The 26,930-nt window shown below is 41.0% G+C and overlaps 1 protein-coding gene across 1 annotated transcript; it reads left to right on the top strand.

Annotated features, from left to right (window-relative positions):
* Positions 1-681: 681 nt before the first annotated feature.
* Positions 682-26,702, top strand: LOC115259454 (protein cramped). Its single transcript, XM_062844638.1, has 6 exons — positions 682-920; positions 16,496-17,136; positions 22,155-23,831; positions 23,892-23,999; positions 25,282-25,971; positions 26,079-26,702. The coding sequence occupies exons 2-6, from the start codon at positions 16,498-16,500 to the stop codon at positions 26,181-26,183; spliced, it is 3,219 nt and encodes a 1,072-aa protein (XP_062700622.1). The 5' UTR covers positions 682-920; positions 16,496-16,497; the 3' UTR covers positions 26,184-26,702.
* The last annotated feature ends 228 nt before the right edge of the window (positions 26,703-26,930 follow it).

The raw sequence follows: 26,930 nt of genomic DNA, 5'->3' as shown, positions 1-26,930 counted from the left end.
CAAGGTCGGACATTTGTAGCGGCAGGAGAAAGATCAGGGTCAGCCCTTCTGGCTCACCTTTCCCAAGAAAGAGACGAACCAGCCAAGGGCTGAAAGTCTCTCAAATAAAGATAAATCAATCAAATCAATCAGCAAGCCGTCTTTCAATGTTCTATCTGATTGAAAACCGAATAATAGTTCATAGTCTATAGACCAAAATAGCAGATCGTTTTCGATTATGCGAGTCAGCTTGAGAAAACTAGAGTTTCGCCCCTTCCTCCGAAAAATAATTATTTACACCTGATCCTTTTTTTTGCACGGGTCGTTTTTTTGCTACAACTCAGTCAATTTTGAACCAATTGACCTGATTTTTCGTACACAGATAGTGCCTACATGTCTACAAAATTTCATGAGAATCGGTTCAAAATTGACTGAGTTAGCAAAAACCTGACCCGTGCAAAAATAAATCGAATGAAAAAAACGTGAATTTTGACCAATTTATTCACAACCAACTGCAGAGTGCATCATACGTTCATCCTTCCAGTCGGACTGTGGGCGCACGTCGGAAATGTCCCGTTAGATGAAACGAGCGAGAGAATGAACTCCATCGCGTTGGAGCGACCGAAACGCCAACAACAACAAAGTCCATCCGCGGCGGCGCCGCCACCGCCGATGAATGACTTTTGTTGTTGTTTGCTGACAGTCGTCACGCACAGTGTGTCAAAGCGCAGTGCCCGTAGTGGAGTTGAGCGCGATTTATTTATCTCGCATCGTTCGTTCCGCAAGCAAAGAGGAGTGTCCGCCGCGAGTTTCCGTTCGTTCGTTCGTTGGTGGTGTGAATTTCTGTGTGGATTTTCTTCGGGAAACGGTTGAGGTACGTGCCAGGAAGTGTGCAAGCGAGTGCTCCAGCGCAGATTGCCAATCTGGATCCGGATTCGCAGGTGAGTGCGCGAAGATTTACGGGGATTTTTAAAAATAACTCCCGATGCATCCCGTTTCACTCTGGTGGTGGCCGAGGGCAAAAATGACGGGGCAAAGAACTTGGGTACCGCCATTTTAGTGAAAAAATTAGGTCGTAAATTTGAGATTTTCTGCGGGGAAATTTCCGTTCTTAAGGTGGTGGAAAGTGCGAATTTCCGTGGAAATTGGGAAAGTGTTTATGTGAGCGCAAAATTGCACCTAATTTGGTTTAATTCCACGGAGAAATAATTCGATATTATTGAAAGTGAAAAATTCCTATACAACAAACAGAGATAGCTGTACACTTTCCTTGCCTCAGAAAATAATTCGATTCATAAATGAAAATCCCTTAGATTATGTAAGATTTTGTACTGAAATTTTAACAGAATCATCGTTTTCTAAACTGTTTCAACGAAAAAGTTGTAAAAATCGACGGTTTTTAGGAAAAATAGACTAAAATCTCCGCTATGTCGTCGTAGCAATCTGAGCGAAATTTTTCAACAGCAGTAGGCTGCGATCTAGAGTCTTCCAGCTACCAAAAAGTGAATGCCTTCTTGGATTGGTACGTGATTTATTACCTACTTTGGAAGATAACTAGATCAGCCCTAATTGCATAATTCTTTCCCTCGTCGATCGCAACTCGTTTTGAACCGGGAAGTTTCATCTCAAGTTTCCGATCGTCGCCCATCATCATGTCCATCGTCCATAATTAATTTTAAACAAGTGGCGTAAAAGTGACCTGGAATGCACTTGCCACGACGACGGCCATTTTTCCTTATTGGGTCTGGTTTTTGAAATTTTTATGAAAGTCTAGCGACTAGACGGACTTCCGAGATCGATTAGAACGGACGTTCTTCCGACGGTGGGCGGGTGGGTGCGACCTCCGTATCAATGTGTGCAATTAACAACAATTCCATCGAATGGAGTCATGTCTCTTTGTTTGTTTGCTTCCAGGGGGCAATTAGCATTCTAAACAAGCAGGTAGCTAGCTAGCGTAGGTGCAGTTTTATGCAGGTTGCAGCTTAGGGAATGCTTTTGTTTAATAGTAAAAATGTGTAATTGGCTACCTGGCAGAGCTTGCATAATTAAAGGGTGCGCTTCTGGCGATTGACAAGCAAACTTATCGGAGGTCAATGTACTTTATGAGACAACTATTGAATTTTTAAGGGTGTGTCCAAAATTGCTATTGAATTATGATGTTACTTGTAATGTAATTGTTTAATTTATTCATAACGATAACATATTGGTTGTATCATCTATAAGGTCAAGGAACTTGCAGTTTGGAAGTTAAAACATTGCAGTAGTTATATTTAACAGGGAAAACCTGGAATACTTAGAGAACATCTGGGTACATTCCGTAGCGAATACTAGAAATTCGTTTTGAATTTTGAAATCAATTGTTATAATTTAATCAAACATTTTCAGTTTCTGAAAATAACCTGAATCTATCTCTGAAATATATTTTTTGGGGCTGAAATTATAGGGAACCATTCTGAATAAATTTCTTAACAAATCCTTAGAGAAATCGTGAAAAAAATTGGATCGCAGGATGATTTGGATTATTAAGTTGCACTGATCAGGAAAATACTGACTACGTAAAGCGTCAATCGCATTTTCAAGCGCTTCAAAAAGTAATACTGGAAAAAAAAATATTATACCATTACCAAAAATATTTCTGGCCAATCTTGAAGAAAAACAATTGTTTTTTTTTCAAAACAATTGGAATTGTGGTACCGTGGAGGGCCCATATTCTGCGCATCTAAGACTTTTTCAATTTCAATCAGCTGTAACAAATTCCAAATCGAACCGATTTGGCTGAATTTTTGACTGCAAATAGTTATTAGCTTTGGGGCTGTCCATTAATTACGTAAGGGTTTATGGGGGGAGGGGGGGTTTGAGAAATCTTACGCGCCATACAATAATATTTTGGTTCTCATACAAAAAATCTTACAAGGGGGGGTGGGGGTGTCGAAAAATCCCGAAAATTCCCTTACGTATTAAATGGACAGTCCCTTTGTAAATGAGAGAAAAATATAAATCTTATACAAAACACTCAATTTATATGTAAAATCATGAAAATTCTAAAGTGTGTATCTGTTCCTAATTCTACGCACCCTTTTTTGGAATGTTCCTTATTCTGCGCACTAATGTTCCTAATTCTGCGCACATGGGAAAAACTCTAAAATGATAACATATTGTAATGAGAACATGATTCACAGATGAAATTCAATTGAATTCTTCATTTTCAACTTTTATACGACATTACGACCATATTGGAACTTTGCATGTCCTCAACATTGATACTACCTACTTTGATTACTAAGCAAAGGAAATTTACATCATAATACACAAAAGGATTTTGTAGCATTATCGAATACTACTACGTAAAGCTTTTTAGTTATTCGCATATGCACATTTTAGTAAAATTTACTTTCATTTCTAAAGGCAATATAAACTTTTTCGCCATGACAAGATGGCACAATCTTTGTTTGCAAACTGAGACTTCTTTCTTGTCTAACTCCAGGGTTTCCACTGTTTAAGAAAATTCCATGTAAACTCACATCATATATCGCATTTGACGAATGCTTGCATGAATACATAAAATTTCCCCCGAAGTTGATAGCAAATGTTTAAAACAAGTGGTTAGTCCGGTCGAACTATCAGATCAAAAATTCAAAAATCGTAAATTAGCCTTCAAAGTTCATAAACTAACTTGTTGAGCCGTAATTACATTCACCGAATTGCTAGAAACATAGAATATCCTAGTTATAACTATGGTGGCATTTATATGATGTTTGTTTATTAATTATATGTTTGAACCTTAGTGTTGAAATGTCTGCGCAGAATTAGGACCACCATTTAATACCGGTTCCTAATTCTGCGCACCTAAGAAGAACAAGAAGATTAAAAAAAGAAGAAAAAACTCAATTGTTTTTTGCCGGTTCTGATTCCTCGAAGACAGCAGTACAGGATGCGCATGGCAAAGCAGACATTCTCTTCATTATTTATGTCGCAAAATGCTTCAGTTAATGAAGCAACTTTTTAGCAGTTTCGCTAACGGACACAGATTTCAGGCAATTTACAGTACTTGCAACATCATTATATTTTTTTACAAAATAATGATCGTTGATTTGAAAAAAAAATTCTTCGCAAACTTTTCCATTACTATTGAAGCAATATTCAAAAAATATATTTGAAGCTAATATTGAACTAGCGTCCGTGATTTTGTGGTATATTAGAGAAAGTGCGCCGAATTAGGGACTGCGCAGAATTAGGGCCGGTCACGGTACGCATCTCAAAGGAGTAACAGATGTAATTTGAGATCGTTTTGTAAAAATTCTGTTCTAAATCTGGAATGATTTGCTGCAGATTCGGCATTAGAATTTATTGACAATTCCTCAATATGTTTCTGATACAAATAATAATGATTTTTTAATTGATTCAAGAATATAGTAGCCTTGTGTTAGAAGTTCTTACACATTACACATTTTTAAAAACTTTTCAGTTAAAGTTGCTGTTGCAAATCATTTATCAGAAAAAAATCTAGGAGCCATTCTGATGGAGTTTATAATAGAATATTTAACGAATATACCAGTCATAATTTAGTAATTTTGTTTATAAAAACTGCTTATTGGATTTCTGAACAACTTTTATCTGATTTTTTCGAGCATTTAAATATTTTTCCTCTAAGGGTTTAATGAAAAAAAAACGCCAAATGCTACATTTGAAATTTCTAGCCATTATTTTTAAAGGATTCTGAAAATCATATTCCCTTATCAACTTCTTTATGTTTGTTTACGAGCTATCATACAAATCTCCCGTTAAATTTTAACCTAATTAATGAAAATTTGTTTGCATATTTCAAGAAAAGATCAATTTCTTATATGCATTGCTTCCAGGTATTTATATTTTATAAAATATAAACTGATTCACAAATTGGAAATATTACAAAACTTAAGTTTTGTTAAAACCTGGAAAACTTACAGAATTTCATTTTGTCTTATGAGTATGAGAAGATACCCTGGAGATGGTTTCCCAATTCTCCTGGGTTGGTTCCATAATCTTTCTGCGATGCTTTCAAATTTCTTATGGATTTCTTCCAGATTCGTTTTGGGATGCTTCCTGCTTCTTCCTGTGATGCTTTCAGATTTCTAAATGAGTGCTTCAAGAATCCTTGAAATCTTGAAGTGGCCCTTCCAGATTCCTTTTAGGATGCTTCCAGAATTCTTTTGGGATGATTCAAGATTAATTTCATGAATGTTTCTAGAATTCCAGATAGATTTTGGAAGCATACTAGATGGAATCTGGAAGCAACCTAGACCGTCTCTGGAAACATCTCATAAAGAATTTGTAGGCATCCTTGAAGCAACTTGAAAGCATCCCAGAAGGTTTCTGGAAGAATACTTGAAAGATTTTTGAAGCATTGAAAACGAAATTTGAAGAAGGCATTTTAATGGACTTTTGAAGCATCTTTGACGAATTTTAGAAGCATTCCAGAAGGAATCTAAAAGTATCCCAGAAGAACTCTGGGAGCATTCCAGAATCTGAAAGTATCACAAAAAAATCTGCAAGCAATTCTGAAGGCATCCCAGAATGATTCTGGAAGCTTCCCATTAGGAATTTGAAAACATCCCAGAGAGATTCCGAAAGCAATCCATGATTCTGGAAGTATCCCTGATATTATGTAATAGTAGGATTCTGGCAGCATACCTGAAGGACTTTAGAAGCATCCCAGAAAGATTTTGGAAGCTTCCAAAAAGGAGTTTAAAAGCAACCCAGAAAAATTTTGGAAGCAGCCAAGAACAATTCTGAAAGCATCTCATTAGAAATCTGGTGGCATCCTCGGCATCTCGGGATTCCTGAAGCAACGTATAAGTATTCTGAAAGTACCCCAGAATGATTCTGGAAGAATACCTAAAGTATTCTGAAAGCATTCCAGAAAGATTCTGGAAGCACCTTAGAACGAATCTGCAAACATCCTATAAGGAATTTAGAAGTATTCCAAAAGAAATCTGGAAGCATCCCAGAAGAATTTGGAAAGCATCCTAGAAGGAATCTGGAAGAATCGCAGAAAAACTCAGGAAGCATCCTTAAAAAACTGGAAGCATCCCAGAAAGATTCTAGAAGCAACCTAGAAGATATCTGGAAGCAACTCAGAAAGATTCTGGAAGTATCCCAGAAGGATTCTGGAATCTGGAAGCATCCCAGAAGAATTCTGAAATAATTCCCAAAAACATTTTGGAAACAACTCAGACAGAATCTGAGAGTATCTCTGAAGAACTTGGGAAGCATCTTTAAAAAAAATCTCGAAGCATCGTAGAAGTTTTCTGGAAGTATCCCAGAAGGATGTTAGAAACATCTTTGATGGATTATTAAAGCATGCCAGAAGAAATCTGGCAGTATCCTAGAAGAATTTTGGAAGCATCCCAGAAGGACTATGGAAACATTTTAGAAGAATTCGAGAACCATCTCGAAAGAAATCTGAAAGCATCCCTGGAAGATTTTGCGAGCAACCTCGAAGAATTAGAAAGCAACCCAGAAGGAATCTGGAAGCATCCCAGATGGTTTCAGGAAATATCCCTGAAGGATTATGTAAGTATCCCTGGTAGATTCTAGAACCATATCTGAAGAAATCTGCAAGCATCCCAGAAGGAATCTGGTAACATCCAAGAAAAACTCGGGAAGTGTCTCAAAAGAAATCTTGAAGCATACCATAAAGATTCTGAGAGCAACCTAGAAGAATTCTGAAAGCAACTCAGAAGCATCCGAGATGGAATCTGAAAGTGTCATGGAACAATTCTGGAAGTATCCCTGATGGATTCTGGAAGCATCTCAGAAGGATTCTTGTAATATTCCCGAAAATGGAAATATTTCAAAAGGAATCTGGAAGCATCCCAGATGGAATCTGGAAGTATCCCATAAGAACTTGGGAACCATCCTGAAGGAAAACTGAAAGCATCCTATAAGCATTCTGGAAGCATCCCAAAAGGATTCTGGAAGCATCCTTTAAGGAATATGGAAACATCTCAGAAGTATTTTGGAAGTACCTCAGAAGGATTCTTGACCAAACCTAGAAGAATTCTGGAAGCATCCCTAAGGGATTCCGGAAGCATTCCGGCTGCCGTTTAGTGGCCACCAATATAGTTTTGTTCAACCTGAATTGATTGTGAATTCTGTTTTATTTATTAGGCTGCATCATTTAGATATACATAGTATAGGTATTCAGAGGAACTCGGAATTATCAGTGGCCACATCTTGCCTTCTAACTGGCTAGTATTATCCAGAGAGTTAAAAATTCGAAAATTCAAGGTGAAAATTGACTCTCATTTTTTATTCGTGCTTCGCCACATTCATTGTCAGCTGAATGCCTCTCTATTTTCATTCATTCATGGTTTCCGAGATATTTGAAAAAAAAAATTGTAATATTTTGGTATCTAATTTTTGGGTTACGAATTTTTTTTCAAATATCTCTGAAACCAGTAGAGATATCGCAATTTTGAGCACAAATCTGGCCCTATAGGGTTCTAAAATCACCGATTTAGTCTAGAAAAATTATGTTTGAAAATTTGATTTGAAATGTTTTTTAAAGGTTTGCTCTAGAAAAAAATTTAAACCCTTTGTGCCACCCCTAAAGATCAACCAAAATCGCTCATTTTGTGCTGCTTACTTATTTCTAGTAGATCAATTTCCACTTGGGAAATCATATCCCAGAGAGTTTTTTTTTAAATTAGCTCCACCCTAATGTTCCGGGTTGTCCCGGATTGTTCCGGAACCACTATTGGACCATAAAATGCAACTGATACTATCCGGAGTTGACTTCTGATTTGCGGTTTCAGAATTAATATCGGGTGCGAAAGTATTTTTGGATGACAATGATTTTGCTTTCCGTAGGGAACTGGGTTGATTCCGGCCCTCTAGCTGGCCAGGGTGAGGCCTCCGGCCAATGAGACCCCCACCAATCGATTCAGCACACTTTTTTCAAGCGAAAATGGTCTCAGCCGTTGGCAGAACCCGTTACCCAGCTGAGAAAATGAATCTAGTCGTGTTTTGGGTTCAATTTTTCCCACTGTGATTGGGGCAGAGTAATAAACTAACAGTTACTTTTTACTATAAATTGTGCAGTATATAAAACTTAATTATTTTTGATGTCTTTCAACACAACTTGTGACACAGTTGCGCAGCTTACATTTTACAGTTTTAACTGACACCGACTAAAAAAATTCACCGTATTTTTATGACTCCGGGGTGGATCTGGGAATTTAAGAAACTTAAATTCATATATCTTTTTTTTGTCTGTATTAACGAGATTTTTAACCCTAGGCTAGTTCATCTCGGGACCCACGCTTTACTTCCCTTCCGAAGGAAGAACTCACATTTTACAAGTTTATCGGGACTCATATATCTGTCTATTTCCGTTGAACTCAAGATTGCCGCATTATTTCGGCACACGTCCTGAAATGATCACAGGAATCAATCTCTCGTAATGCGGTTTTGATATTTTAACAAAGAATAATATGTTTCCTTCCTTCCGGAAGGCATTCCTCCATGAAAACATTCTGAGATTCCTTCACAGATTCCTATTGAAATTTCTGTATGATCTGTCTTCAGAGTGCGAGCGAAAAGCTCGACTGATTCCGTTTAACGGAAACGAGATGTCTGTGTATGAGGCGGTTATGATGAAAAGGCGAATAAAGCCAAGACGAGTCAGTTCTAGTTGAAATCTTATAGCGTACAGTGGTGTGATATTCCAATCTGCGAAGCGTGCTTAAAACAGAATAATTTCTTACGGGATACTTTTGGAAATATTGAAGAAATTCTGGGATTTCTTTAGGTTATCTGCTTGGTTAGCTCATGGAACTCGATAAAAATTTGTCGCAAAAAGATTGATTGACCCATGGGGTTCTTTCAGGAGTTTCTTCTAGGATTTACCCAGATGTCCCTTTTCAAATTTCTTCGGGAATTCTTTTAGGAATTCTACCAGGAATCGGAAGATTACATCCTTTTGAAATTCATCTAAGTGTTGTCTCAAAAATTTTCAAATATTTCCACTCTGGAGTTCGGGCTTGGTGGTCTAGTGGCTGCCGCTTCTGATTCATGCAGAATGTCCTGGGTTCAATCCCTTTCCTCCTACTTTGTAGCTTTCTCCGAACGGTTGAACATGCCGTTTCCCTTCCCTCAACTTTCACAGCACGCATTGTGAGAACGCAGAGTGCTCTCGGTCTCTAGAAGCAACAAACATCACACTCTAACATTCCTTTCCCTTCCCAACTGGCTGTATGGACTTGGCCGGCGCTGGTATTGATCCCAAGATTGATAAAAAATGTATGAGCTGCTTGAATTGTACTTTAAGTGGTGTGTCCCAGTCCCTTATTCAGTTGAATTTCAATGCAATTCATACCAGTTCAGCAGATCAGTCAGGCGCTGTCCATGTCATTTTTGACCATCTCAGACCTCCCTTTCCATTTCGTAGACTTTTGTCCATACAAAATTTTCGAAATTTGAATGGACCGTAGACTTTGGCCAGAACCCTCCTCCCCCTGAGACTAGACTACGTAGTTAATGGACAGGCCCTTACGGAGTAGCAACCATTGGCATGTGCAGTCATTCTAAGCTAAGCTAAGCTGACATTCATCCAGGGGTTACTCCAGAATTTGTTTCTTAGATTCCTTAAAAAGTTTTCTAGGGCTTCATTAGAAGTTCCTTCTGGGATTCTTCAAAGAATTTCTTCAGAGTATTGTTCCAGGCATTCCTTTTTACTGCATTTCCTAGAAATTCTCCAATAAATCCTTTTGAGAAACCTTCAGGATTGTTGGAATTCCTTTAGAAGTTCTTTTTGGGAACCCTGCAGGAGTTCCTGAAGAAATCCGTAGATCGAACTTCTGAAATTCACATTACACTCCTGTTCCCTTAATGATCTGATTCTTAGCAGACTAAACTTCTATATTCCCTAAAGAAATTTCTGAAAATATTTCTTGGATAAATTTTTAGAAAAAAAAATCATTAATGAGTTTGCAGGAAACCACAGAAGCCAGAAGGCAAACAAAGTGGAATGTTTAATAAGGATTACTGAAGGAGTCCAAGATTGCAGTTTTTGAGTAACAGAAAGAATCGCGGATATAAATCTGTTAGAATCTCCAAAAGTAAAATTCAGATGGACATCCTAAGGTGTATCGTAAATTAGTTGAAAATACAAGCTAGAGCAACTGAAACAATCGGATGTAACCTAAGTATACGCGTACAATCTCGAGGCAGCATTGCCAGACGAGGGCGAACTCGATGTGACCCCCTTTAGAGAACTGCTGAAAAACAGTAAAATCAGCAATCAACGACGCAGCCGAGAGCACCATCGGGTACGTGGAAAGGAGTCGATGAAACGAGTGGTTCGACGAGGAGTGCAGAGCGATTCTGGAGAAGAAAAACGCAGCACGGTGGATAATGCTGCAGCAAGGAACCCGACAGAACGTGGTACGTTATAAACAGTAGCGAAAACAGCAGACCCGGCTCTTTCGGGGGTAACAGCGCCGCCTGGAAGAAGCGGAGTGCGAAGAAATGGAACTGCTGTACCGTTCTCAAGAAACACGGAAATTCTACCAGAAGCTCAACGCATCCCGCAACGGCTTCCTGTCGCGAGCCCGATAAGAACGGAGGCTTCTTGACGGACGGACGTAAGGTGATCGAAAGGTGGAAGCAGAACGTCGACGAGCACCTGAATGGCGTGGAGGACGTAGGCACGGGAGACCACGACAACAAAAGGAACGACTACGTCAACGCAGCTGAGGACGGGAATGAGCCAACTTCCACGCTGAGGGAAGTTAAGGATGCCATTCATCAGCTCAAAACCAACAAAGCAGCTGGTAAGGATGGTATCGCAGCTGAACTCATCAAGATGGGCCCAGAAAAGTTGGCCACCTGTCTGCATCGGCTGATAATCAGGATCTGGGAAACCGAACAGCTACCGGAGGAGTGGAAGGAAGGGGTAATCAGCCTCAATCACAAGAAAGGCGACCATTTGGAATGTGAGAACTTTAGAGCGATCACCATTTTGAATGCCGCCTACAAAGTCGACCTAGATCGTCTTCCGTTGTCTGGCACCTAAAACGAACAAGTTCGTGGAAAGTTATCAAGCCGGCTTTATCGACGGCCGGTCGACAACGGACCAGATCATCTGTTTATCGACTGGCACAAAGTGGCATGCGACAGTATCGACCGCTGATCTTTTACCCCCTCTGGAACGCGCATGTACAAATTTTCTTGAAGAACCATTAAGGAAAACGTCCTTTTGGTGAACCTTCAGATACCGATAGGTCACGACAGCCAGATTCCTCCAAATACTTGAAAGTTTTGCTACAGAGGCGATTGACTTTTCATAATCAACATGCTTCCACTATACGTATCCTTTTGCAGACTTGTACTGCTCAGAGCTCTTGTCAGCATCCGTTATAAGCGTAAATACCCATTTCGAGCCATTTAAGTCGTCTGGCATGGATGGAATATTCCCAGCGTTGATCCAAAAAGAGGAGAAAACATTGGTTCCGCCCTTGGTAGAGATTTTCAGGGCGAGTCTGATTTTGGGGCACCTAACGAATGGCGTCAAATCAGGGCTGTCTTCATTCCGAAGGCAGGAAAGAGAGATAAAACCAACCCCAAAGCATCCAAGCCGATAAGTTTATCTTCTGTAATGCCTAAAATTATGGAAAAGGGACTATGCGAGTATGTACATTAGGTTGTCCCAAAATTGGACATGGTCAAAAAGCTTGGGGGCTCACTCTGCAAATGATAGCTAAGGGTGTTAGAAACAAACTTTTGTATGACGGTAACTTTCAGAAATGACGTTTAGAGGTCGCCCCGGCGAGATTTTTGAAAAATGGCCTTTTCTCGTAAAAAAATTCATACAAATATTTTTTACCGTATAAAAATTGGCAATACCCACTACTTTTATAATTTTTACAGCTTGATATGGATCCAAACTTCTTGGGAAAAATAATTAACGACATGTTTTGCAGGTAACTTTTTGATACTGATTTTTTGAATTTACTAAAATTTGTCATTTTTTGATATACTGTGCATTTTACCCATCATAAAAAGTATCTGAACCTAATGTTAATTTAAAACAATTTCCATAAAAAGATAGGAAATTTTATGAGGAAAAACTTAGCCGAAGACATCATTGCGTTTTTTCTATCCGTTTTAGAGTTATTCACGATTTACTATTTGGTGAAATTTGAATTTTTAGGTATTTTTCTAAAAATGTCACATAAGAACTTCTTAAAAACACACACAAAGTAAAAAAATCACGTATGCTCAACAAGTTTTTGTCTTGATTGTGTTTAGGAATTATGGTGGCATCATTTGTTGAATTTTTGTTTCCGTTGACGAATCCATTTTCTTTGATATAGAAAGGTACTAGCGAGAAACTTTATCATTAGGTACCATATTGAGATGCCTCAGTAGGTCATGGCATTTTTAACGGTGATGTACTGACAATGGTTTATACGAGCATAATACACAATCAAACGCACGGCACATTTTCCACATCATCTAGAAGGTGATACATTCCGCAAAACATGCCGATTTTGTTTTCAATGATGTTGTTCAAATCGTTCAAAGACTTGAATAAAACTTTCTAGTAGTCCCTATCATTTTGATCAACATATAGGATGATAAAAATGACGTCACTTTTTTACGTCCAAAATTGTTGTTTACCAATAACAGCCTACCTTGTCGTATTATATGCCGCGTGTGTGTAATGGTAATCAAATTCTAACCTTGGATAACATTACGTTAACTCGCTGATTCATCTCATCCCACCCGTTTCAATTTGACTCGGTGTATCTTATTTTCGATGTTGATAAGATAGTTCAAGTCAGTAAATGTAAAAAAGACATGCTTTGCTTTTTAGAATGTCTTGAATTGGAACTTAGTATCTAAAAATTGGTATTTTTACGTAAGAAGTTCGTAATCGCAATTCGTATGCGCCTTTATTCACTTTGCCACTGTTTCCTGGACTGTTTCACTGGTCCAGGACTCATACGTCTTCGTATAGAAAAATAATTGAGAATATCGACAGGAAAGTAAGATAAACGCGAAAATATGGCTCAACATTTTGTGGAGAATATCTTTAAAAAATCAATAGGCAGTACTAAGCTTGTCAAGTCAAGAGTGCTAAGTTTTTAAGAAATCTTTGCTATATAATTTCTATATGAAGGGATTGAATAACAAAAAATAAAAACCAATTAATGGTGTCACCATAATTCCATAACACAATCAAGACAAAAACTTGTTGAGCATACGTGATTTTTTTACTTTGTGTGTGTTTTTAAGAAGTTCTTATGTGACATTTTTAGAAAAATACCTAAAAATTCAAATTTCACCAAATAGTAAATCGTGAATAACTCTAAAACGGATAGAAAAAACGCAATGATGTCTTCGGCAAAGTTTTTCCTCATAAAATTTCCTATCTTTTTATGGAAATTGTTTTAAATTAACATTAGGTTCAGATACTTTTTATGATGGGTAAAATGCACAGTATATCAAAAATGACAAATTTTAGTAAATTCAAAAAATCAGTATCAAAAAGTTACCTGCAAAACATGTCGTTAGTTATTTTTCCCAAGAAGTTTGGATTCATATCAAGCTGTAAAAAATATAAAAAAGTGGGTATTGCCAATTTTTGTACGGTAAAAAATATTTGTATGAATTTTTTTACGAAAAATTGCCATTTTTCAAAAATCTCGCCGGGGCGACCTCTAAACGTCATTTCTGAAAGTTGCCGTCATACAAAAGTTTGTTTCTAACACCCTTAGCTATCATTTGCAGGGTGAGCCCCCAAGCTTTTCGACCATGTCCAATTTTGGGACAACCTAATGTACATACACCACAAAGTTATGAAAGCAATGCCTTTATCAATCACCGTCTATCACCGATTGCAAGAGAGTTCGTGGGGCAATACCAGGCTGGATTTATGGGTGAACGCGCTACAACGGACCAGATGTTCGCCATCCGCCAGGTGTTGCAGAAATGCCGCGAATACAACGTGCCCACACATCACTTGTTTATCGATTTCAAATCGGCGTATGATACAATCGATCGATAACAGCTATGGCAGATTATGCACGAATACGGATTCCCGGATAAACTGATACGATTGATCAAGGCGACGATGGATCGAGTGATATGCGTACACAGCTAATCGCGTTCGGTATTTTTAACCGAAATTTCAACTGCTGAGCGTTCGGTAATGTATTTTAAACGAAATTCTGTGAAAAATTACCAAATTTCGGTAAAATTTTATCGTTTATCTGTCAAACTCTAACGAGTTTCGGTAAAAGTTGCTACCTTTTCCGATTTTTTCCTGTAAAGCAAACTTAACGGTTGAGATTTCGGTGAAACATTACCGAAGTCGGTGATTTTTTCTAACTGTGTAGTTCGAGTATCGGGACAGTCTCGAGTCTCTTCGAATCTCGCAGAGAGTTACGGCAAGGTGATGGTCTTTCGTGCTTGTTGTTCAACATGGCTTTAGAGGGTGTAATTAGGAGAGCGGGATAAACACGAGTGGAACGATTTTCACGTAGTCCGTTCAGCTGCTTGGTTTCGCTGATGATATTGATATTATTGCTCGTGAATTTGAGACGATGGCGGAAACGTACATCCGACTAAAGAGTGAAGCCAGGCGAATCGGATTTGTGTCGAAGACAAAGTACATAATGGCAAAGGGCTCCAGGGAGGAATCACCGCGCCCGCCACCCTGAATTCATATCGACGGTGATAAAATCGAGGCGGTTGAAGAATTCGTGTACTTGGGCTCATTGGTGACCGCCGACAACGACACCAGCAGAGAAATTCAGAGGCGCATTGTGGCAGGAAATCGTTCTTATTTTGGACTCCGCAGAACTCTAAGATCGAATAAAGTTCGCCGTAACACGAAGTTGACTATCTACAAAACGCTAATAGACCACCTCACGGCGAAATTCTATCTCTTTTGCTCCTTCAGAGAGTTTGAAAACAACAGGACCAGTACCTGTCAAATTTGACAGGTGTTGGTCCTGTTGTTTTCTAATTTCCCGTAGGAGAGAAAGAGAGCGATTTCTTGATGACGTCACCGTGCAATGGGCAATTAGACCGGTCGTCCTCTATTCTTCATTACACCAACGAACCTAACCTAAAAATGACTGACAATTCTCATGTCATTTTGACAGATGTAACATGAGCATGAAAAGGACGAAAACAAGATCGATAAAGTAGAATATATGATCCTTTTTTTCGTGCATGTATGTGGTCTGTCAAAATGATCTGAGAATTGTCAAACATTTTCATGGCTTGCTTTGTTGGTGTAATGAAGAATGGGCACGAAACATGGACCCTACGTGCAGAGGACCAACGCGCCCTTGGAGTTTTCGAACGGAAGGTGTTGCGTACCATCTACGGCGGAGTGCAGATGGAAGATGGGACTTGGAGAAGGCGAATGAACCACGAGCTGCATCAGCTGCTGAGAGAACTAATCATCGTCCATACCGCGAAAATCGGGAGGCTACGGTGGGCGGGTCACGTCATCAGGATGTCGGATAGCAACCCGACTAAAATGGTTCTCGAGAGTCATTCGACCGGTACAAGAAGACGTGGAGCGCAGCGAGCTAGGTGGGTCGATCAAATGGAGGACGATCTGCGGTCCTGCGAACCCTTCGCAGAGTGCGGAACTGGAGACACACAGCCATGGACTGAGTAGAATGTAGAGGTTGTGCTACTTTTCCCCGAATGTCGTTTCCCCGAACGCCGATTCCCCGAACGCCGATCCCCCAAATGGTACTTTTCCCCGAATGACCCATTTCCCCGAATCACACCCTTCATTATTTTATAGGCGGTTCTTTCAAGTTCTATTGCTCCTCAGACCTGCTGAAATCCTGCTGAATGAAGAATGGTAATACGCTCCTTCTTTCCATTGCTGCTCGTTCTTTCTAGAACCAAATTGATTCCAACGACCTGTCTAACTATGGATAAGGAGAGTTCGACTGTTACGATCTATAGAGCTACTTCGGCACTGCAGTCTTGGGGAATTAAAACGATAGTTTTAGATTTTTCCCAACGTTTCGACTCGTATTGGAGTCTTCTTCAGGGGATAATTCTGATTAATCGTTTTTCGTTTGGGTTGACATAGAACTGTCGGTGTCTAAACTATTGAACATTGGATGTAGGATATTAAGTGAAACGTAGTGAGTTTTGTTAATTTCACTTAATGAAGCAATTTGTGGAGCCTCGTAGCCGTGCGGTTAGGGTCACCAAGCTTATAATCGCACCATGCTATGGGGTGAGGGTTCGATTCCCGCTTCGTGCGTTGAAACTTTTCGTGAGAATAGTTTCTTCCCCGTTTCCACTGCTGCATGCTCCGTTGTCCGTTGTCTAATGTTAAGTTTAAAACAGTCTGTACAGCCGAAAGCTGAAGACGTTGTCCATATCTTTTTAAAAACTAAATTCTTCGCACTTAAGCGATGATAATTGATAATATTAAAAAAAAATAATTAGGTTTAAAACTATTCATTCTTTTTGTTTCTTGTAATTTCAGAAATGGACAATTATGTTGCGATTGCCAGCGCTAACAACATCATCAACACCAACCACAAAAATGACTCAAAAATAATAAATGTCGAATCGAAACCTCCGCCCATCGTAGAACCGTCTCCGGGTGATCCAGAGGATCACCAACCCCCACTTCCTTCATGCTCCACCGAAACGCACCCCACTCCAACCCCCAAGCCGCACTGCCCCGCGGCATCGAAACCACCCCTCCCGCACAAACTGACCGATCCCAGCCTGCAGCAGATCCCGACGGAGGAACTGCTCGGATCGGTGACCACATTCTACCCGAGCGGCGACGCCGAGTGCGGCCATGCGCTGCGAACCAGCGCCCGGGTCATCCACAAGATGCGAATGGATTCCATCCGGGGCACGACGCCACCCCCACCGGACAGGAAGGATGGCTCGGGCGGGCCGACGGGTGGTGGTAAAGGGGGAACCGGAGGCGGGGCCGGATGCCAGTCGAAAACGCCCAACCAGCAGAAACCGGTCCGGGTGGTTTGGGGCAACCAGGACAAGAATCTGTTCTTCGAGGCACTGAACGAGTGCGGAAAGGATTTCGAAGGGATTGTGAACTACCTGAACACGAAGAAGCGCCGGAAGGAGGGAAACAACGATATGGTGTTCAAGGTGAGTAAAGGGTTATCTATGTTGCTTTGGTGATTTTTAGACTTGAGTCCACGTACAAACGCCCAGTTATCGAGCGAATGCTGTCGCTTAGTTCGCGAGAACAGGTTTTGTTCATAAGGTTTGAGATGGAACCAAATGATTTCCTGGAGGTTTCAGAAGGCCTAAAAGGAGAGGTACGAGAGCGTTTCACAGCATTACTAAAGGTTTCAGAAAGTCTCAGAGAAGTTAAATATGATTTCAGGAGTCCTAAGGCCCTTTCAGTGGCTTTTAAAGATGGAAATTCAAGGAGTTTAAGAGGGATTGCATGGGTGCCAGAAATATTTGAAAGCGTTTCAGGGCATTTAAGGGAGTTCCAGACGCATTTTAAAGAGTCACTGACGGTTTCATGGGGGTTTCAGAGCGATTCAGCGTGTTAAAAATAGGTTTCAGGAGTTTCAGATTGGTTCCAGTGGATTTCAGGGGCGTTCAATAGGCTCCATCGCCGTTTCATGAATTCCTTGTTTTGATATTTCACGGGCCTCTAGAGCCCCTTACAACTCCTTGAGATCTTTTGACACGCTCCTGAAACTCATGAGGCCTTCTGGAATGCTACTGTAACTTCTGAAATATCCCTAACAGTTTTCATGAATCCTCTTGAAACGGTCCTGCACCTCCTAGGAATAACCTCGAAATCCTGCTGAACCACATACAATCCCAAGAAACGCATCTGAAATATTCCTGAAACCACCTGATACATCCCTGAAACCCTTTCGAAACCCCTGGAAGCTTCTTAAGACCCCCTGAAACACCTTTGAAACCATCTGTATTCTCTTGAAACGCTTTTAAGACCCCAGGAAACTTCTTACTGACCCCCTGAGATTCCTTTGAAATGGCTAATCCCCTGACCCCGAGCGTTTGGCTCCAGGAAACCTACCCAAATAGCCTTTGAAACTTTCTTAAATCCCCCGAAACTCATTAGAAACCCTTCCTGAGACCCTCTATTGATCCCCCTTCTAACCTCCTAATTCGCACATTTGGTCCTCCCCGCATAGATGTTCTGGAGGTCTCCTTATTTGCTGTCCCTCTTCTAAAACCCCAATATACCCCAAGAAATGCACTCGTAACCCCTTGAAAACCCCTGATACGTTCCTGAAATCCTCTGAAAGCTTAAGACTTCTGGAATACCTCTGAAACTATCTGGATTCTCCTGAACCGCTTCTGAAACTTCGTGACCTCTTAGACTCTCTTCGAAATCCCTGACGCCCCTGTAAGTCCCATAATTTCTCCGAAAACCCTTGTAATATCTCCTGAACTTCCCCATGGGATTCCTCCACCAGCTCCTCTTGGTTTTCCTCTAGCAATTCCAACTGGGATCCCTCAAGCAATTTCTCCTGTGGTTCCTCCAGCGCTTTGTGCTACGGCTCCTTCAGAAATTCTAACTGTGGTACCTCCAGAAATTCTTCAGGGGATATCCTAATGATTTCACCTAGCATTCTTGCTTGGATTCTTCCAGAAATTCCTTTGGTAATTCTTCTGGAGATTTCTCCAAAGACTTATCCAGGAATTCCTTTAGAAATTTTATCCAAAAGATTCCTTCAGAAAATCCCAAGGAAAATTCTCATGGGATTCTTCCAAGAACTCCTGCGGGCCTTGCTCCAGGGCTTCCAGCTGGGATTCCTCAAGCAATTCCTCTTGCGATTCTTCTAGCAATTTCTCCTAGGAAACCTTCAAAAACTAACTTCAGGAATACTTCTAGAGATTTCTCCTGGCATTATTGCTGGAATTCTTCCGATAAACATTTACCGGATTCCTCCAAAATTCCTCCAACGATACCTTCAGTGATCCTTCCATGAATATCTGTACTAGTCATTTAAAGAATTTCTTTAAATATTCCTTCAAATATTTCTTCATATATCTCCCTATAATTCTTCTAGGGTGTCCTGCGGGTATATTTAGGGATTCCTTTACGAATCTTCCTGTCATTATTCAAGGAAATCATTCTGGCGTTGTATCACGAGTTCCTTAAGAGATTTTATTCAGAAATTCCGCCAAAAATTCCTCATGGGACTCCTCCAGGAAATCCTCCTGCTCTTCCTCTAGAAATTCTAGCTGTGATTTCTCAAGCAATTTCTGCTCTGATTCTACCAGCAATTCTTACTGAAATACCTCCAGAAATTCTTCTAAGGATATCTGCAAGGATTTCTTAAGGAATTCTTGCTGGGATTATTCAAGGCAATCTTTCTGAAATTCTTCCAGAAGTTCATCTGGTGATCCAGGAATTCTTTCAGAGCTTTCATTCAAAAATTTCTCCAGAAATTTCTCTTGGGATTCCTCCAGGAGCTTCTCTTGGTATTCCTCCAGGAATTCCAACTGGGATCCTTCAAGCAATTCGTCCTGCAGTTCTTCCAGTATTTCTTGCTAGAACCCTTCTAGAAATTTAAACTGTGATACTTCCAGGAATACTTTTAGGAATTCTTCTAGAGATTTCCCCTACCATTATTGCTGGAATTCTTCCAGGCAATCTTCCTAGGATTTCTCTAGAAAATCCTCCTGCAATCCCTTTAGGAACTCTTCTACCAATTCTTCCAGGGATTTCTTTAGGTATTTTTTCAATGAGCTTCTTTCAGGATTCCACCAGGCATTCCTAGTTCAGATTCTCCAGAATCTTCTGTAGAGATTCCTCAAGCAATTCCTTCTAGTATTTCACTAGAAAATCGTGCTATGATACCTCCTCAAATTCTTCCTAGGAATTACTCCAAGGATTTGCTGGGATTCCTTCAGGAATTCTTGCTGGAATGATTGAAGGAAATCTTCAGAAGAAGTTTCTTCAGAAATTTTATCCAGGAATTTCTCCAGAAATTCCTCATGGGATTCCTCCAGGAACTTTTCTTGATCTTCCTCCAGGAATTCCAGCTGGAATTCTGCAAGCAATTCCTCCTGCAGTTTTTCCAGCATTTCTTGCTAGGACTTCTCCAGAAACTTAAACATTGGTACTCCCAGTAATAATTCTAGGGATTTTTCCAGAGATTTTTCCTGACATTATTGCTGGAATTCTTCCAGACAATCTTCCTTAGATTTCTTTAAGTATTTCTTCAAGGAGCTTCTTTAAGGATTCCGCCAGGCATTTCTAGTTTAGTTTCTCTAGAAACTCCTGTAGATTCTTCTTCAAATTCTTCTTAGGGATTACTCCAGGGATTTTCTGGGATTCCTTCAGGAATTCTGGCTCGAATTATTCAAGGAAATCTTTCTGGGATTTCTCTAGAAGTGTCTCCTGCGATTCCTTCAAGGACTCCTCTACGAATTCTTCCAGGGATTTCTTTAAGGATTCCACCAGGCATTCCTAGTTTGGTTTCTTTAGAAACTCCTGTAGAGATTCCTTAAGCAATTCCTTCTAGGATACTTCCCCATATTCTTCCTAGGGATTCCTCCAGGACTTCCAGCTGAGATTTCTCAAGCAATTCCTGCTGTGGTGCTACCTCCTCCTAGGACTCATCCCGAAATTCTTACTGTAATACCTCCAGGAATTCTTCTAGGAATTCCTTCAGAAACTCTTGCTGGAATTATTCAAGGAAATCTTCCTGGGATTCTTCCAGAAGTTCTTCCAGGGATTCCTCCAGGAATGAAGCTTCAGAAACTTTATCCAGGGATTCCTTCAGTAGCTTTTCTTGACCTTTCTCCAGTAATTCCAGCGGGGATTTCTCAAGCAACTCCTCCTGCAGTTCTTCCAGTAATTCCAGGAATTCTTCTAGTTGTTCATCTAATCTAGACATTTCTTCTGAAAATCTTGCTGGAATTCCTTCGGCGATTCTTCCATAGGATTTCTCTTATAGGACTTATCCAAGAATTCAACCAGGAATTTCTCCTGAAACTTCTTATGAAATCCCTCCAGCCTGTTCTCTTCTGCTGGCCTTCCTCCAGGAGTTCTATAGAAGAGCTATAGCTTAAAGAATTCTAGAAAAATTATCTATAGGAATCCCTGGAAGATCCCGAGAGATATCAAGAGAAATGCTTAGAAAAAATGTTGGAGGAAGCTCTGTATGAATTTCTGGAGAAATCCCATCATTATTGCCTGAAGGAATTCATAGAGAAGTTACATAAGAAATATCTGAAGGAAACCATAGAGGAATATCTAGAAAAAACCCTAGAAGATACGATAGAGGTATTGCTGGAGGAATCCGCGGAGGAGTCCCTGAAGAAATCGCAAGAGGAAGTGTTTTGGATATTGAAAATGGAGGTGTCGCGTGATTGATACCGAAAGGGTTAAAAAGATTCCAGGAGGTTTCAGAAAGATTACGAACGGTTTCAAGGGCTTTCAATGTTTTAGGAGCGTTTAAGGGGTTTCAGAGGAATTCAACGGGTTTCGGGGATGTTTTACAGGATTCCAGGAAGATTTCAGAGGGTTTCAAACTGTTGTAGGGACATGTAAAAGGGGCTCGAGTGGATTCCAGACGCGTTCCGTAAGGTTACCGGAGATTTCCAGAAATTTCAGGGGTTTCAATGGCGTTTCAAGGAGTTTCAGGGCCATTTCATAACAGTTTTACAACCTCACAGGAACGTCCTCAAGTCCTGAAACCCTTGAGGTACCTTCGGAAACTGGCTGACATGCCTCAGAAACTCCAGAAACCACATGAAACGTTTATATAATTCCCTCAATCAGAATCACTCTAAAATCCCCCGAAACACCTCTCAAAACCTTTTGAAACACCCATAAACACCCATGAAAACCCCTTTGTAATCACCTTAATCCTCCTGAAACGCCTTTGCTACTTCCTGAAACGTCTTTGTAACCCCATGATACCCCGAGACTCCTGATACTTTTTAAAACATCTCTGTAAGTCCTCTCTTTGATACTCTTTGGAATCTCTCCGGAACCCATTGAAAATCCTTCCTGTGACCCCCTTGAGACCCCCCAATATGCTCATTTGCCTTTCATTCCCCTTACTTTTCCTTATGTATGCATGGCTTAAAAAGTTGCATAATCTGGATCTGCAAGAGATTTTAGAGTAATGTTGTACACCTTATTTCCCACACTCGCCCAGGTAAAAGACGTCCGGCATCTGTACTACCAGTTCAACCAGAAGGTCAGCAAGTATCTGCACTTCTCGGACGAGGTCAAGAAGGAAGCCCAGGAGCTCTACGGACTGATAAACTACGGCGAGATGCGCAAGAAGGTCCCCTTTCAGAACAAAAAATACTTCCACAAACTGAAGGACTTGGTCTACAAGGGAACGGTTATCATTCGGGAGAAGGGTCGGAACATTAGGATTAAGACTCCTTCGTGCCGGGCGCTAAGGAAGCTGAATCAACTGGAAGAGTGGCAGGAGGAAATTCGGTTACCTCCGCGGGTGGACGTGTTCATGAAACCGGCCACGGTCGGAGCGTGGGGTCGGGTGCAGACGTTAGCGCAGAATCCTCGAGTGAGAATCTCCGTAACACTGCAGAAGAGGGTGTCGACGTTGTTGCAACTGTTGCAAGCGAAGTGGCGCCATCAGGACGTTCGACTGATGGAGCGAGTGTCGAGCCTGAAGACCACCAATATGGTGGCTTCGTCGAAGATAGCCCGGCAGAAGGCGGGCCATGAACTGGAGCTGTGCACTAGGATGGCGGTTGAAACGGCCGACGACGAAGGATTGAAGATTATGCGGTTGACGCCGTCGAAGGACGCCGTTATTCATAGGCCCATGGTGAATCTGACGGAGTTTCTTAGCAGTTACAGTATCTGCTTGAACTCGTACGAACAGAGGATCGGAGCGAAGGTCCGAGGGGAAGCGTTGTGCGCGGAAAAGCTGAACAGTGTCAAGGAGAAGATGGCGGCGAACTCGAAGAGGCAACGGCATGACAGCAATTCGGAGAAGCACAGCCCAGACGGAAAGAAGGTAAAGAGTGAGATGAAGGAGATTAAAGACGAGAAGGCATTGGATGGTGGTGTGGTTACTAGTTTGTCGGAAGCGCTGAAATCGCCCAACGCCTCCTGCGAATTGATGGAGACTTCCAAAGAAATCGATGGAAGTGACTGCGAAAGTCATCCGTTGGTCGCCGAAGCTCCCGATTTGAAGAGTTCGGAATCAGACGACAGTATCAAACTGACAGGGGTTTGTAGAATCAAGCAGGAGCAGGATTCTGGACACGGAGACAATTCGAACGACGGGATCCTCTCGGAATCCGAACAACCAAAGCAAGTGAAGGTAGAAGAACAAGCGGGTGGCATGGAATCTTCAACGAATCACGAAGATCTAATCAAAACGACGGTGAAACGAAAAGAACCAAGAGAGAAATGTGGCAAGCGAAAGGACTCGAAAGCGGGCGCCGCCGGAGCAATGAATAATTTGCACTTCCGACCGATGATCTCCGAGGAGACGATCCAAAAGATCCGCGAAGGCTGGACCGTTCAGAGCGTAGGGGACATTACGGTGGGTGATTTGTACATAATGTTTGGAGAGGAGAACAAACTACATCTGGAGTATATGTGGGAGATGCCTAAGGAACCGAAAGTCGAGGTGGCGATCGCGACGGAGAATACCGATACCGTGGATGGAGTACAGCCCGTGGATCAGGCGCAGTATGGAACCGAGGGAGGTTTGGCAACCGTGCTGAGCAACAACTTCGTGATGAACCTGAGCGGTCGCCTGAGGCAGCTGCTTCAGCTCGCACACCTGAACGAAAAGACTGGCAAACGGCGGTGCCCTTGTGGGCACGTTTGCGATCGACGGAATAAGGTAAGTTGTGCGAGATGAAGACTTTGAAGAATGATCCACTGAACTTCTTTTCTTTCGTAGATCGCCGATTCGTTGAACAGTGCTGCCATCTTGAACGATCAGCTGCTGTTTAAGCAACCGATGGTACCAACCCGGACAAATCCAGGAGCCACTCTGGCAAACTGTAACGTAAGTTTCAATGGGGCGGCCTGGAGGGCGATTCTCAGGATGATTCTCAGTTGTTAAAGGGTGATACGGTCAAAATTTGGTCACACATTTTTTTTCATAACTTTAGACTGCGTACACCAAAACAGCTGAATTTTGGACCAGTAATGCTACATTATATGTAGCTTATACCATAAAATTTTCATCAAAATCGATTGAGTATTGGTTGATATATAGACAAAACCATCGACCTACCTTTTTAAAATTTTGTACAAAGGCGCTCCATAGTAAATTTTCGGAAATTTAAGGTCAATGAAGCACAATTTTGATTATAGAACTACCAATACTGCTCCGATTTTTATCAAAATTTTACAGCATAGTACTATTATGAAAATACGTTCTTAGTAAAATTTTGAGCCATTTTGTATGAATACTTTCAAAGTTGTAGCAGTTTGAATATGAAAAAAACTGACCGGGTGCCACTTAAGCAAATATAACTTTGTAACGGCTGGATCAAATAGAATGAAATTTTTACACAACATTTTGATGTGCATACTACACATGCAGAAAAATTTTCATTTAAATCGGTTAAGTATCTCTGGCTCTATAAATAAAACAGTAAAAATGTATGAATTCTCTTCGCACAAAATTTTAAAATTGCGGATCTCAGGGTTCAACAATATCTCCGCAAATACTAGACCGATTTTGATGAAAATTTTATGGTACAAGCTACATATAATGTACCATTACTGATCCAAAAATCAGCTGTTTTGGTGTACGCAATCTAAAGTTATGAAAAAAATTGTGTGACCAAAATTTGACTTGACTCGACAAAATTTGACAAAATTTGACCACCTAAACAAATATAAATTTGTAACGGCTGAATCAAATTGAATGAAATTTTTACATAACATTTTGATATGTATGCTTTACACACAGGAAAATTTTCATTGAAATTGGTTCAGTATTTCTGGCTCTATAAAAAAAAGAGTAAAAATGTGTTCTTATTTTTTAATCCACTTTGTACAAAATTTTAAAATTGCAGTTTTTAGGATTCACAAAATCTCCGCAAATACTAAACCGATTTTGATGAAAATTTTATGGTATAAGCTACATATAATGTACCAATACTGGTCCAAAAATCAGCTGTTTTGGTGTACGCAGTCTCAAGTTATGAAACAAATTGTGTGACCAAATTTTGACCGTATCACCCTTTATTGAAGAGCTTATGCTCTACTAATTCCAATTATAAGACGTCATAAAAGAGTGTTATATTGTTGTTTCTCGAAACGGCCATCACTTTCAGGTTCTCCCATCCCCACACATGCGCTACAAACAATCCCGCTGGTGGCGCATGCGCGTCAACCGCCACCAGCTACCCTCGCAAAGACTGATGCTCTCGAACGGTACCCCACCATATCTACAGCAGAATCGACTGAACCTCAACAACAATGTGTACGCCAACGCTTCCAAAACAACCAACGGAAGTCACCCACCAGCCACAGTTTCTCCGTCATCTCAGTCTCGTGCGTCTTCCTCTTCCTCCGCTACTGCCAACAGTGGTAGTAGCAGTGCCTCCAAAGGTGCCACCGTCTCCGCCGACGACGATCAACTCACCCAACTGCTGGAGGATAAAATCACCAGGATCAGCGGTTCTGGTTCCACTTCCAGTTTGTCCAAATCCACGCCCTCGGACGCAACCAGCGTGCCACCGATCGACGACGGCAGCTGTCTGAGTCTGTTTGACATTTCGTTGCCTTCGACGTCGTCTACTATGATGGCCGATCTGATGATGGGTAGTGGGGCGTCGTCCTCGGCCACAACGGTCGGTGAGAACAACAGTCTTTCGGCCAGCCGAATCTTGAGGGAATCTCCGGTGGATGGAAAGTTGATCGAGACCGACATCAACGACATTTCGTTGAGCAGCTTTTTGGGACACTTGGACGCGGTGTACGAAAGCCAGACGCCAGACTCCACGAGGAAACGAGCATCCGATGTGAGTATAATCATTTTGGGTGGAAATGACCCATTTCTGTCAGATCTGACGAAACATTTGTACATCGGGTAATATAAAACTAAAGTTCCATTCCTTCTGACCCACAGCAAATGAACATCAGTATTATCAGCGAATCGAGCGTGGACTACATCGCCCGGTTCGAAGACATCGCTGCCGAACTGCGAGCCCAGCAGGAACAAGACTCCGCATAGGAGCCTTCCTTCTCTACAGGGATTTTCGGGATCCAACCCAGTATATCGTAAACACACACACACACATATTTACTCTTATACACCCACACACGAGTTAGGGACGCCCAGTCTTACGCGTACACGCAGATTGAGGCGCATATATACGTAGCAGCAGTAATGTTAACGCTTCCAGTTTTATTATCCTTATTATACCTTGCCGAAGAAGGAGGTTTTCCTTTTTTTCGAACACACTTTGATTATGCTGTACTTCGTTATTTATATATACCTAGGTAACCCAGCACAAATATTGTCTCGAACTGAAATTATTTTAGTTGGACGGACGAAAGTCGCGTTGTTCAACGCAAAGCTTTATGACGATTCTTGTTCTCCTTATCGTTAGGATACGTAACGTCTCTCATTCGCGATACATTAGGTTTACCACACTTGATATTAGATGGAGAGTGATTATTTAACGTTGATACGATTTTTTTGACTCGAAAATATATATTATAATCTCGTTTCGCTATAGTGGACACTGAAGATGGTGTACGTTCTATTGATGGTAGCTGGTAATTTCACATTTCCACAGTTAGTTTCTTATCTTGAAAAGAAAACTAACTCAGCAGTCTGTGCTAGAATAATATAATTATAACAGGCGTTCAGACCGAACGCCAATCGTAGTAGCCTAGATTGAAATTTAAATAAAATTTTCACTTCTGTTTCTACCACTGCACAGAGTAGTTCGTTTTATACCTCTGCTACTCTTAT

Source organism: Aedes albopictus, chromosome 1 (genome assembly GCF_035046485.1).
Source record: "Aedes albopictus strain Foshan chromosome 1, AalbF5, whole genome shotgun sequence".
Taxonomy (NCBI): Eukaryota; Metazoa; Arthropoda; class Insecta; order Diptera; family Culicidae; genus Aedes; species Aedes albopictus.
The sequence above is the reverse complement of the archived record's forward strand: the minus strand, read 5'-3'. Positions and strand labels throughout refer to the sequence as shown.

Bases quoted from the DNA above. Each gene is read 5' to 3' on its own strand.
- LOC115259454 (XM_062844638.1), top strand. From the start codon at position 16,498: ATGGACAATTATGTTGCGATTGCCAGCGCTAACAACATCATCAACACC. The intron at 23,832-23,891 runs GTAAGTTGTGCG...TTTCTTTCGTAG, and splicing joins TTTGCGATCGACGGAATAAG to ATCGCCGATTCGTTGAACAG. The intron at 24,000-25,281 runs GTAAGTTTCAAT...CATCACTTTCAG, and splicing joins CCACTCTGGCAAACTGTAAC to GTTCTCCCATCCCCACACAT.